Source organism: Populus alba, chromosome 1 (assembly GCF_005239225.2).
Source record: "Populus alba chromosome 1, ASM523922v2, whole genome shotgun sequence".
NCBI classification, from domain to species: domain Eukaryota; kingdom Viridiplantae; phylum Streptophyta; class Magnoliopsida; order Malpighiales; family Salicaceae; genus Populus; species Populus alba.
The window spans coordinates 22643811-22658190 of NC_133284.1; the positions used below are offsets into that span (position 1 = coordinate 22643811).

The following is a 14380-nucleotide window of genomic DNA, read 5'->3' on the forward strand; positions in this document are numbered from 1 at the left end:
ATAAGGACGCCATTAAACCGACTTGAAGAAGGCTCAAATAGAACCGATCGAACCCAACAGCCAAACACTCCTCTGTCCTATCCAAACCGAAAAAACAAGGAGCAAATGGCAACAGCAGTAGGATGCATGAATGTGGATGTGTTATCTAGAAGAGTAAGAGTAAGAGCTGCTTCAGTGGACACTCAACAAAGACTCCCTTACAATCCCAATGCTCCGAGAAACCCCTTCAAAAACCTCAATCCTAAACCCAACAATTTTGTTCCCCCAAGTACTGCTCCCTCCTCAACTGTCACTTTAACTGCTCAGACAGTTTCTGGGCTTCTCAAACGCAAGAATGTTATTGTTCAAGGTACTCCTCAGTTTCACATTTGTTTCTCTCTCTCATTACTCATGTTCCTCAGGCCTCTTATTTATCATATATGCGTGTAAGAAATGGAGGGCTTTTGTTTCTCATGGTGTTGTGGTTAATGGATAAGGAGAATGCAGCCAATAATAATAAAAAAAAAACTTGCTTGTTATTGGTGTTAATGGGTTTTCTAGGATTGCCAAGATTATGTTATTTTGGTCTTCTCTTTTACACTTTGGTTAGTTGCTCAGATAAATAACCAAGGAAAGGAAATGATAGACAATAGAGCATTTAATGGAAACCTGTATAAAGGATCCCACATATAATATGCTTCTATGTGTATATTGCATTGGAAAATTTTCTTATTAACTGTTTAAATGCAGATTAATGATTTATCATTCCTAACATGTATCGATGATCAAATGAAGGATTCATTTATTTTTATCCTTTTCAATTGGGATTTTTTAACTTTTTAATTGGAATTTATGTGAAATTGTAGAACAATTGAATGATTCATATCTGGGATATGAGAGGTGGCTACCGAGTCCGCCCAAAGTGGAGAAGCCTCGATCAGTGTTTAATGCTGCGACTTTGGCATATATTGGTGATAGTATATTCGAGGTATGTTCTAATTTTGCTTGTTTCATTTAATCACCATTTTGGACTTTCATATGCATCATATATACGCATTTTACATTTTGTTATAGTGAGAGGATAGTCATAATTTGGAGGGTAAACATGGAGATGTGTTGTGCTTGCAAAATTGTGTATCAATGCTTTATATGATGCTTACTTATCAGAAATGGAACGGTAGAATGTTTGCAGATGCATGGCATCCTGCTCATGGATTCACGGTGGTGTTTTTCAGATTACCCTTGCATTCTAATCAGATTCATTTTGTATTCAGCACTCCCCTTTTATTTTTGAATTTCAGATCGTTTAATTGTTTTTAGGTTTTTATTATTTTTCTGGCACTTGTTTTGTACGCATCCATGTAAATGAGCTGCCTTGCACCTTCTTTTGGCATTATACGAGTCTTATGTTTATTGTGCTGGTGGGTACAACGCTGAATCACACATTAATGGCTTTACCTGTTGGTAAAAATAAAAATAGAATAACTCATGATGTTGGCAAGATCACTAGGCATTAAGGCATGATGAACTCATTTAACGTATTAGCAGATATAGTGGTTAATGACTTGTTTAGATGATTAACTGAGAAGGCATATTATATTTACATGGTTAATAACTCATGTAAATGAGCTAACTTGTTTCTGAACACATGCTTACAAGGTGCATGATATATTTTACGTTTACTAACACAATTGCTGTTTTTTCAGCATATTTAACCTTCCCATACATCTGACTCTACTGGTTGTTATATGATGTAGCTATATGCTCGTAGGCACTTTTTGTTTCCTCCATTGAGTATTGAGGAACATAATGACCGTGTGATGGCAGTTGTACGCTGTGAAGCACAGGTACAATATTTCCTACACAATATTCTCTCTTTTCTTTTCTTTTCTTTTCTTTTCTTTCTTTCAATTTTGCTTCAAAATTTTTCTATTTCTTACATGGAGATTTTTCTATGGGTAAGATATGCTATTTCTTGTCCAATCAAGTAACAAATCTGTAATCTTGTCCGATATCCCTCTTTTCTATTTTTTGGGGTCGACGAAGTAGATTTTACTTAACTCAAACTTCTCATCTTCTACCCTTTGTATCCCTCATTATTCTAACTTCTACAGATACGGTGGTCAGCCTTGGCTGTCGTCAGTGAACTTTAGTTAGTATGCATGATCTGATAAGAAGAACAAGAAAATATGCTAACCAATTGTATTTTCAGTTATGGAGTATGCAAGTTGTATATGGTGGCAAAGGACTTTAAGGTTATGATTCGTATGAAATAGCATCTCTTTCTCATACTGTTTTGGATTCTACTTTATTCTGAAGTTTTTTCTTCCTGATCCCTTATGTAGTTTTAGGAGCTTGGCAGTGTTTTTTTGGCAATAAAGGATTTAAAATGGTTTGATGTTCACTTAGTTCACGATTGGTTTTATTTCTCTTTTTCCTCCTTGGCGTTCCCTGGCATTGGGCCTGTATGAAGGGTTGCTTGATGCCCCACTTCTTCTTTTTTTCAATTCATTATTATGTGATTTCTTTGTGGTTGCTCAAGCTCAAATTCTAATATATTTGATTGCTGCAATCAGGACGCATTGCTCCAGAAGCTTCTTAATGATAATTACCTATCAGAGGAAGAAAGGTATGTAGAATAATTTTTGTTCATTTATTCTGTTTTTATCTGCTGACATAAACCCTTACATGCTTGCTCTCCTTCAAATCAAAACTAGAAAAAGAGCGGTTGATGATGGTTCTTAATTTTTTCTTAAATAAATCAGACATGTATGATCTTCTAAATTTGACTTCTTGTGCTTTCCTTTATCCCTTGATCTAAAAGTGGGTGTTGAACTCTACTTGGAATTCTGGGCACCCTTCTATTTTTTATGCCAAGAGCACATGTTCCATGTAAGGTTGCACCTTTTGTAGTGAAATGGCTGACTTGGTTGGAGAATGTTTACTTGGCATTTTGGCTGAGCAGTAGAGAACTTCAAGTCTCTTTCAGAAGATGAAAATGGATAAGACTTCTAAAATTGAATAGTAGGAAAGGATCTTGGTTTGAGTTGCATGAGATATTACTTGGTAGAGAGGTCAAATGCCATCTGGTTTACGTGGTGATGAATCATAAGATATTTCCATTCAAAATCCCTATGAGTCATTCCGATTAATTCTTCCTAAGGATGTAACTTCTATTGCAAACCTATTTATTGAGATTCATGAAACTAAAAAACATATTTGTTTGATAATTGCAGTAGTTGTGCTTATATAGCATATTATCTTATTTAGGTGTGACAGTTTTGAGAGGTGATTAATTATTATTTCTTAAAAAAGGGGAAAAGTGATGTGGAATGTGTTGTGAATATGTTTATAGATTAGATAGACAAGGCCAAACCCGTAAAGAAGCTTGAACACATCAAATGCGTAGCTTGATAAAATAGCCATAACTTTAGATCTGACTGTTGGAGCAGACTCAAATTTTGCCAACTGATTCTAAAGGTTCTGTTACCAATAGGTTTAGAAGAAAGATTCATCTAATTTTGGGAACATGCCCAAATTTAGCCAACAAGTTACTGTTCAAGATTCTCTTTATTTTCCTTGTAGTATTTGGATTTATTTCTATTTAGATTAAAAATTTTAATTTAATTAGGATTTTACTAATTAAGATGTTTTTCTTGTATTTAAACAACTTTGTAGACTATTTTTTTCGAATCAAATTATTGAATTTCAAACTTTTCATAATATATCAAACTTTTCTCTATATTTTCTAGCTATAACCTTAGGGCCGGAGAACTCTAGTTTTTATCCATGCTATGTACCACATCATTAGAGCAGGTTGGTCTGTTTGATGGACGGAGACAGTAGTAACCCACCTCGTGATGCAGGAGTGGAGGTCATCTAGGGTATTGTGTAGGCTCAGGAGCATAAACTAGATTGTTTAGAGCAAACAATAACAATAGTGTCAAATAGCATGGTAAATCTAGTTTGTTTAATGAGAGGCACAAATAGAGATCACAAAGAGGAGAGGAACATGCTTGGAGACTTAACTCGGGACAAGCCTATCCCCATATCTATTCCTAAGGATTCACCTAGATAACCAATTGTCTAAGTGGATGGTGTTGGTGAAATCAGACTCAATGGGGGTTATAGGGGCATGCCAAGAAAAAGCACCACCATATGAGAGAATGAGTGAACAAGTTTCAAATAAAGGTAAAAATTCCTATGTTCAATGGAGATTTGGACATAGAAGAGTTCTTTGATTGGATCGCTGAATGTGATCGGTTAAGGAATACAAAGGTATCACGGAAAAGAAGATGATGAAACTATTCTTGTATAACATAAAAGGCAAAGCTTCTTTTTGGTGCAAGTGTTAAATGAACACACGATTAAAAGAGGGGAGACAACCTGTTATATCATGGACATTTATGAGGCAGATGATGCATGAAAGATTTCTCACTTGATTACGAGCAATACTTGTTTAAACAATATCAAAATTGTTCGCAAGAAAATAAATCCATCACCAAATATAATGTTGAGTTTCAAAGGCTGGTAGAACATAATTCATTTTAATAGACGGAGAATCAATAGGTGGCAAGATTTTTGAAGGGGCATAAACCAACAATCCAAGATAAGATTGAAGTACAAATGTTGTATACACTTGCTAAGGCAAGGAATATAACATTAAAGGCTGAGATGTTGATGAAAGAGAGGGCTAGTGGTAACGAAAAATTCGATCATTTTAAGAGGTCGTATAATGAAGTAAACAAATTCAGCACCATTTATAAGGGAAAGGCAATACAAGCATCAAAACAACCTCCAACAAGACCAGACATTGCTAAACTTGACAAAGCTTCGAGAAGGCAAGTTGATAAGAACCAACCAAGCAACCCCTATGTCAAGCCAATGATGGGCAATTGCTTTAAATATGGGGAGGTAGGGCACCATTTCAATGATTGTAAGAGATAAAAATAGGTTAATGTGATCGAAGGATCAGTTCATAAGACAAGGGTGAATAGTGTTAACCTAATGAAGTTGACCCGAAGTAGGATAGTAGTTGGCATATGTGTGTGGATAGTTGTGTCATCAACAAAATAATTGTAGGTTACAAGTTTTCAATTCCTTGGTTAGATGACATACTGCTTGATCAGTTATAGGGAGCGGCATTTTTTGCAAAGATTGATTTGAGGAGTGAATATCATTATATCTAAATTCCACCGGGGGATGAGTTAAAAAAAGCGTTCAAGACAAATAAAGGATTGTATAAGTTGTTGGTTATGCCTTTCAGATTGTCTAATATGCTGAGCACTTTCATGAGATTGATGAATAAGGTTTTACGTCCTTTTATAAACGAATATGTAGCTGTATATTTTGATGATATTTTGATTTATAATAGTTTTGAAATTGACCACGTGAGACTTTTAATGCTGAAGGTTTTATTGGGAAATATACTATATGTGAATTTGAAAAGTGTAGTTTTATGATGGATAAACTACTTTTTTTAGGCTTTTTTGTTGGTGCAAATGACATACATGTTAATGAGGAAAAAGTTAGGGCTATTAAAAATTGGCCAGTCCTTGAAACAATCAATGAGGTGTGTAGTTTCCATGAATTTGCTACCTTGTATCGACGTTTCATATGATAGCTCAATAACATAGTTGCATCAATTACTAAATGCATGAAGAAATGAAAGTTTGATTAGAGAGATGAGACAAAAAAATAACTTTGTTTTTATCAAAGAAAAATTAAGTAGTGCTTTGGTTTTGGCACTATTGAATTTTAACAAAATTTTTAAGGTCGAATGTGATGATTGTGGTGTTGGAGTTGGTGGTGTACTATCCTAATAAAAGAGACTTGTGGCATTCTTTAGTGAGAAGAGTGATGCTTGAATGAGTTGTCCATATATGATAAGGAGTTCTATGTTGTCTTTCAAACTCTGAAAAAGTGGGAGCAATATCTGATATGCAAGGAGTTTATGTTGTATTCTAATCATGAGGCGCTAAAATTTTTACACAGTAAAAAAAGAATAAATAATGACATGCATGCAAGATGGGTAACTTATTTGCAAAAGTTCTCAAACAGAATTTTGTATAAGGTTGGAGTTCATAATAGATTAATTGATGCTTTGAGTAGAAGAACAACCTTGTTGTTACTTTAAAAAGGGAGTTCATTGGGTTTGATTGTTTAAAAGAGTTGTATGAACACGATGCGGATTTTGATAAGTTATGAGAGAAGTGTTAGAGTTAGAACTTGCATGGTGGTGACTTTCACATTCATGATGAATTCTTGATGAGAGGTAATTAACTTTGCATTCCTTGTTCTTTACAATGAGAGAAGGTGATTCGGGATTCGTATGGAGGAGGCTTGACTGGTCATTTGTATAGACTATTTTTCTAGATCAAATTATTGAATTTCAATTTTTTTTTCAAAATACATCAGTTTTCTCTCTATTTCTCTATTATTTCTGGTTGTAACCTTATGGCTCAAGAATCAAAGTTTTTATTCACGGAATATGTTGAGTCAAAAGCTATTTTGCTTATCAAATTGTTGTTAGCGGATATAAAAGCAACCATAACTTTAGATTTGATCAATAGATCGGGGTCAAACTTTTCGAGATGATTCTACAAGCCCTTTTATCTATAGACTATAAAATACAGCTTTATATAAGTTCGGGAACATATCCAAATTTAGCTTAGAAGTTACAACTCATGATTTTCTTTATTTTTCATGTTGTATTTTGATTTTATTTTTTTTTGTATTTAAATTATGACTTTTAATTGAACTAGGATTTTACTAATTGTGACATTTTTCTTGTATTTAAATAACCTTGTAGACTATTTTTTCATATCAAATCATTGAATTTGAAATTTCTTTTTGCAAAAAATATCATTTCTCTCTATTTGTCTAGTTTCTAACTATTTCTTTAGGGCTTGAGAACCTTAGTTTTTATTCACATTATATGTTGTATCAAAAGCTATTATGCTTATCGAATGGTGAACAGATATAAAAATAACCATAACTTTGGATTCTACCATTGGGCCAAGCTTGAATTCTGTCAGAAATTTAAAAGACAACTTCATTTGAGTTCAGAACATAGTCTAATTTGGCCTAGAAGTTGCTGCTCGAGATTTTCTTTATTTTCCTATTTAGATTATACTTTTAATTTAATTAGAATTTTACTAATTAGAATATTTTTCTTGTATTTAAATAACCTTGTAGACCATTTCTCTAGATCAAATTATTGAATTTTATTTTTTTAAAAAAATATTAGTTCTCTATTTTTCTATGGTTTTTTGTTATAACTTTAGAGCTTGAGAATCCTAGTTTTTTATCCATGTTATATGATGTCGTGTCAAAAATTATTGTTGTCAGTGAATATATATTTTTGTTGTGGGTGATGAGAGATGTTAGTTAACCTGATGCATTTCTAGTAATTGTCATAATTCCTTGAAGCAAAATTATTTGTTGTGAACTTTAATGAAATGTACCTTAACTTTCATGGTGATAGTATGATTTTTAAAATATTGTTATTGATTGTGGCCTTTTGAAACTTTTTAATGTAGGCTTATTCTTCGTTGGGGAAAGAATGTAGGTTCGACTAAAACACGGACAAAAAGACGTGTTGGGATAGCAGTTTACAACCGAGCATCTTCACTGGAAACATTAGTCAGTATCCCATATTTTTTGGTTTTAATAGGATATAAGCATAATATAATATACTCTTCGAATGGAATTTGGTTAATTCTGGACTCTATTGTCTTTATAAATGGAAATGCTTAAAGAACATTAGCAATCTTTTTAGCAAAATGATAGTGTATGGTATTTGCACTATAATTTCTTTTATTGCTATAGTTTTCTTCAAGAATGAATTTGGTTAGCATAAATTATGGTGTGGAACATTTTGTAGATTAAATTATGGATCACGTAGACTAAGCAAAACTCAAGAAAAAAATTGGTGGTGTCAAAGTGTGCGCTTGATAATCGATAATGATTGACGTCAATCATGATCAACTATGATTGATTTACCTAGATCCAGTTGTGAATTGTATTTATTTTTCCTAATTCTGGTAGAATTTATTTACTAGTTAGGTTATAAAATTTTAATTTGATTTTCCTAGTTAGAAGTTAAAGTTTTGTTTGGTTTTGGTTTTTCCTAAATAGGTTAATTGGCCAATTTAAGTTTTTATATATATAGTTCCATGTATTATTTTCATATGCTTAGACTTTAGAAATTTCTTCAAAACTTGGAGTTCAGAATTCTTTATAGTTTCGGGTTGTAACCTCATGGTTTGAGAACTTGTAATAAAAATGTCATAAACTTCTAATTTAACATGTATAGGATAAAACCAATGAATATAGCAAAATGATCCATAAAAATAACAAAATAACGATACCATTTAACCAAGAAAGTGGACGAAGTGCCTAATCATTACTAAATATTAAATCTAGAGCAGCGGTACTTGCATGTTCTTAAGGATGTAAAGTTGATCTACTAGATTTGACCATAGGACAAGCAGTACAATATAAAAAAAAGATGATGACAAAGGAAAATGTTTATTAAAAACTAAATGTTAAGGTGCAATGGATTGGGCAAGGTGAGCTACTGGATAAAGGGTCTTGGTATCATTGTCTTGCCGAATAGAAAGGTGCTTAAAAAATTTCCTATTGATAACTCATGGTTTAACAATAAGGAGTGCATTAGTGAAGTTTTATCTAAATTGTAAGAGTAGTTACAAAATTCTTAAAACTTTGAACGAATCCCTTTGAATAGGTAAATGTTGAAATATGAAGGATCAAGAGCTTTACCAACAGCTACAAGTTCATCACTATAAACCTTTCCATGTTGTAAGTATGTTGTGATATTTTCATTAGGTTTCTGATGCATTTCAATCAAGGAAAAGTGCATAGACATAATGCATGTTACGAAGGGGAAGATTGGTGTTGATGTGATCATGTTAGAGTGCTCCAAACAGCATGAGATGTGGTACAACCATTATTGAAAGACAACACCTTAGTAGAAAGGGAGGTAATTAGTGTGCTTATGAGTAGTTGATCCTATTGTACCCATATGGTATAGGCTAGATTGATTTCTATGGTGCTATTGGTGATGATGGTTTTGGCAGGGTAAGGATGACTGCCATGTACAAATTTAAATAATCATTGGCCAATTAGAAAGGGCTAAACCTAAGTTTTTCAAAAGATATGGTTGTTATTTATAAGTTTCAAAAAGAGATGGTAATGAGCATGTTGGAGGTTGCAACTACTGACTCAATTAAGGTTGATAGAGATAAAACTGACACCATTAGGATTGATAGTGTGGCAATGCTAAAGAGAGATTTGTCATGGGTTGTGATGTGGAAGACATGTTTTCTAAAGTAGCTATGTGTGTGCAGTCATGCAATAGGCTTGAAATAGTAGTTGTAAGATGAGATGAAGAAGAGGGAAAAAAATAAAGATTGCTACTGAAAATCACTTTTTTAATGCAAAGATTAATGGTTCATAGATTTCAGAAATTAGGCTTTGATAACATAATAGAATCGGAGAGAACTAACGAGGAAAAGGAGAAAAAAGATTGTTTTATCATTCATAATGTATGTGTTACATATATATAGTAAAAGATAGTTAACCCTAATGGGCCTATAATAAACCATAATATAATATAGTCATGTTAATACAATAGATAATTGGGCTTAAAATTTTGTTTAATCGTATTGCTTCAATATGCAACGGTTTCCAATCAGAATTGTGTATAAGGTTAGAATCCAAAATGGAGTTGATGATGCTTTAAGTAGAATTGTGTACAAGGTTGGATTCAATTGTTTGAAAGTCTTGTTAAATGAGCATGGTGAGGATTTTGGTGAAATATGAAAGAAATGTAAAACCTACCCATGATGATTTTCACATTCATCATGAATTCTTGATAAGAGGTGATCAACTTTGCATTCCTTGATTTTCATTATGAGAGAAGATGATTCGGGATGTACATAAAGGGGGCTTGACTGGTCACTTAGAACGAAAGAAAACTATGAATGCTGTTATTGGCCTTATTTGAGACGAGATATTGGTAAGTTTGTGCAAAGATGTTATATTTGTCAATTTGTCAAAGGGAAAACACAAAATACGAGTTTATATATGTTTGTCTATTCTTAAAAATTTATGAACAAGCTTGTCTATGGATTTTGTACTTGGACTACCTTGTTTCTGAATGACACAACACGTTCCTTAATCATTTTTGGCAAACTTTGTGGAGGATGTATGATTAATCTTTACAATTTAGTAGCATAGACCGCAAACAGATGGACATATAAAGACTTAAACAGACATGTAATAATTTAATTAGCAGCATTTGTGGAGACAGACCTAAAGTAGTGGGATTGTGCATTGGAAGAAGCAAAATTTGCATGCTACAACACTAAACACATTGCTATATAAAAATCTCCATTTGATATGGTGTATATGCAGTGTCCTAGACATGTACTTGATCTTGTACCACTAAAGTGTTGGATATAGTACTATTGCTAAAATGATGGATATAAATGCACAAGCTATACATGCTAAGTTGAGATAAAAGTTGCAGCAAACCAACACCAAATATGAGGAGGTTGTTTATAAAATTGTCAGGCTAAAGCGTTTAAAGGAGATAGAGTGCGTTTAAAGGAGATAGAGTGATTGTATTTCTATGCAGGGACATATTTCTACTAGGGACATATAGCAAGGTGTAGCAATAGAGTATGATTATAGCATAATAAGTAAGATCAATAACAATGCTTGTATTATCAATTTACTAGAAACTATGGTTATTCTAAGACTTTCAATGTTAATGATATTTATCTAGTTACGGTGATGAATCACTGTATCAAAATTTAAACATTGACTCGAGGTTGAGTTTTTCACAAATAGAATGTTTAGTAAATTCAATTATGAATGAAATAGACAAAGCAAAACCTAAAAAAAGGTCTGGTCACATCAAGTTCTTCTCTCTATATTCGATCATGATTGAAAATCAATCATAATCGCCCAAGATCAATTGCCCATGATCGATTATCAACTATAATTGACCATAATTGATTGACCGTGATCCACTTGTGAATTATATTTAATTTTCCTAGTTATGTTGGAATTTATATCCTAGTTAGGTTAAGTTTTAATTTCATTTTCCTAGCTAGGAGTTAGAGTAGTTTTGTTTTGTTTTGTTTTTTCCTAAATAGGTCTTAGGCCAGTTTAAGTTTTTACATAAACAACTTCATGTATTTTTTTCATACGAGAGATTAAGATGAATACTATTGAATTCAGAAATCTCTTTAGAACTTCAAGTTCAGAATTTTCTCTACATTTGGGTTGCAACTTTGAGACTTGAAAACCTTAATTCTATCCTTCTGCAACACACTGTCAAATTCATCATTTTGTTGTGGAAAGGAGGTATATATAATCACGTTGGCAGGGAAATATCCCACTATTTTGGCATCCAAATGCTTGATGTAGAAACTGTTATAAGTTGGTGCAGAGTTAACTTATTTTTTATTGAGCCATTTGGTATAGTCATATGTGATGATTACCTATTACCTCCTTGTTTGATTGATTTCTTATCCAATTTTCTTGCTCATGTCCTGGAGTCATTATTCATGATTGAGAAATATGTTCTTGGCTTGTTTTAATTTATACTTGAGAAATCTGTTCTTGGCATGTTTTAATTTACACTTTGCATATTATAGGTCGGTTTTCTCTACCTGACAAATGTAAGTCGTTTGGAAGAAGTCATGCTAAAGTTGGGATTCTCAACTGATTCTTCTACACAAATGATTCTGGAGGAAGAAAATAGTAAGTCAACTATCTAGAGTGCACCTTTCTTGTTTGTAAAATCGAATTTATATGGAGCACCTTACCTCCTAACATTTGTAAACTTGTGCCATGATGGCATGATAAACATGAAATAGGGATCTTTTTGGCTCTTCTTTGCACTCGCCTTATCTCTCTAGGTGTACACTTTTGTTTCTCTTATCCTCACTCCCCTTACATACTGTGTAGCATCTTCTATTCCTCCTAACATGCCATGCAAATATTGCACCGTCTATTTGCATATTCCTTGTTCTACATGCTCACTGGCAAGTCATCCTTTTTTATAATTCTTGTGTTGGCATGATCATCTAACCATTAGTAGCGTCTCCATCAACTGGGGCTTGTATCATTGCCCGGCATCCTCCTCTTATTGAGACATTGTATGGTAGTAGACTTAGCCTACCAACTCGCTACTGATAGACTAAGCCATTAATGACATGACACGTGTATAAAAAATGAATGAACTAATTCGTGATTATTGTATGAATCCATCCACATGTTATTTCACTAGTGGCCTAGTCTTTAAGTGAGTTTGTAGACCTAATCTGCCTAATAATTACTCTCTTCTGTTTCTCTCACGTGGTCTTTCCCATCTTTCTAAGAATTTTAGGCCTTTTTATTATGTAATGTGGGGTTAGTACTAGGCAAGCTAACGTAAACTGCATTTCCAAGTAATTGCTTAAGGACCAGGAGGCGTTTTTTACCATTTCTAGCACAGCCTTGAAGCTTGCATAATCCAGAATAACGAGTACTGATTTTCCAAGAAATATTCCAGCTTCCGAAGATAATACTTTTCGGCTTGCCTTCCTCTTTTAATGCTTAATTCCTCTCCTACTGAAGGAGCTTATAAAGTCAAGCCTGGAGTAAAAAATAGAGAATTTTTTCCTTCGACTGACGTTGTCAAACTGATTGGAACTGCATATCTTCTGGTGTAATCAATGTTTCCACATTGTGTATTATGCTCTGAGGCTGATATTCAACTCTTAATCTCAGCAATGCAGTATTGCATCCGAAGCTCTGAATGGTACTTTTTAGTTTTCTTTCTACTCAACCTCAATGACTACTCCGATCATTCAACGACCATATATTTCCTTTCTTCGAAGCTCAAGCATATCTAGGGGATCTGCTTCATTACCCCGATTTTATTTCATGATAGCTTGGTCCTACTCTAATTAGCTTCCCTTCCAAGCCCTATTTATTATCATCTGAAGAACTTGTTCACTTGCCGCACCAGGCATTTTAGATTTGTCTCCAGTCTCCGGGCTTGTAAACTGGTTCTGCATAATGAAAATCAACATCTCTCCAGATCACATGCACCTTTAGCTCCAAACTATGAACCTTCCATCTCTATCTTTCGCTCATAGAACTGCCTTTTGGTTTGATATCCTTTCCTGATTATCAACTGATTTTCTCACTCTAGACGTTGTTTAGATGTTTACCCCATGCAGTGGCTGATGGTCCAAGGAAGGAATGAGACTCTTCAGTGTGAACTACAGTAGTTTGGATCGTTTGGAAAACAACAAAAGTTTGGCAAGCAGGGTAGCAATGAAACACCATTTAGAGAGTTTACGGCGATCCTTTCTTCTTGCACGTGCGTAACTTGAAGCAAGGTACTCAAAAATAGGTAAGATGTGAAACTAGTCATTCGGTGCTGTCTTATGTTGAATCATTTTGAGAAGTTTATGCTCGCGGTTGGAATTGCGGTGGAACCAATTTATCCAACAGGAACTATGAATGATGAAATCATCAAAATGACCGTATATATTTTGAGATTTTTCTGGATATTAAAGAGCAAAATCTTTTTTTTTTTTCTTTTTATTTTGTATGACTCCGACGATGAGGCCTGCCCTGGTATTTTTCCTATCATTTGGGCAATACAAACCAGAAATCTATGGTGTTAAATAGTTGTTCCCTTCAGAAATGGAGATGGGAGAAGGGAATTCGTATAGATGAAGTGTCATCCTCCTACTCAAATTAAATGTAGCTTCGTCCAATTAAAGCATAGGAATGAATTACGATGATTTCCCACCCTCAGAAACGAAAGGATCCCTATAAATAAATAAATAAATAATTAGCGGAGCTCTCCCATTTTTGGCCATTTAAAGCTGGAAATTGATCATTAATAAGGACTTTCCTCGTGTTAAAATGATTAAACAACTAATTATTTTTAGGTTATAGCGTTATAATTACTAATAAAAGGTTAATTATTTTTAGATTATAGTTTTCTAGTTATTAATAAAAGTTTTATTTTAGTTAGAGATGCAAGTAAATCATTATAGAATGATTTCAATTATATATATATATAGTTTTTAATTTTTATCTTTTTTTCAATTTGAGTGCATTTGATTTTCTAAATAAAACAAATAAAGGGTATTGTTGTATTTTTCTCTCTCAAATAAGTGATTTCCACGTACATTAAGTAAGAAAATAAGTAAAGACGTCATAATTGCTCATAAAGACTTAGGAAGCCTTTATAATTTGTAAAGACGTCATAATTGAAAAATGAGTCAACCTAATAAAACAATATCAAGCTTTTAGTAGATCAGTTCCCACGATTAAAAGTCCAATCCAATGAGGTGGTGCCATA

General features: G+C 33.4%; 1 protein-coding gene across 8 annotated transcripts; it reads left to right on the plus strand.

Annotated features, from left to right (window-relative positions):
- LOC118040886 (uncharacterized) lies at positions 1–13600 on the plus strand. 8 transcript variants are annotated; one of them, XM_035047941.2, is made up of 7 exons: positions 1–349; positions 846–967; positions 1737–1826; positions 2556–2608; positions 7521–7623; positions 11670–11775; positions 13225–13600. In XM_035047941.2, exons 1-7 carry the CDS (start codon positions 106–108, stop codon positions 13290–13292), a joined length of 786 nt encoding a protein of 261 aa, XP_034903832.1. In that variant the 5' UTR covers positions 1–105; the 3' UTR covers positions 13293–13600. The 8 variants fall into 8 exon arrangements, 6 of the variants coding, with proteins under 6 accessions (XP_034903832.1, XP_034903833.1, XP_034903834.1 ...); XM_035047942.2 differs by having other exon boundaries at positions 2–349; positions 13242–13600; XM_035047943.2 differs by lacking the exon at positions 13225–13600 and adding an exon at positions 12512–12657 and having other exon boundaries at positions 2–349.
- The last annotated feature ends 780 nt before the right edge of the window (positions 13601–14380 follow it).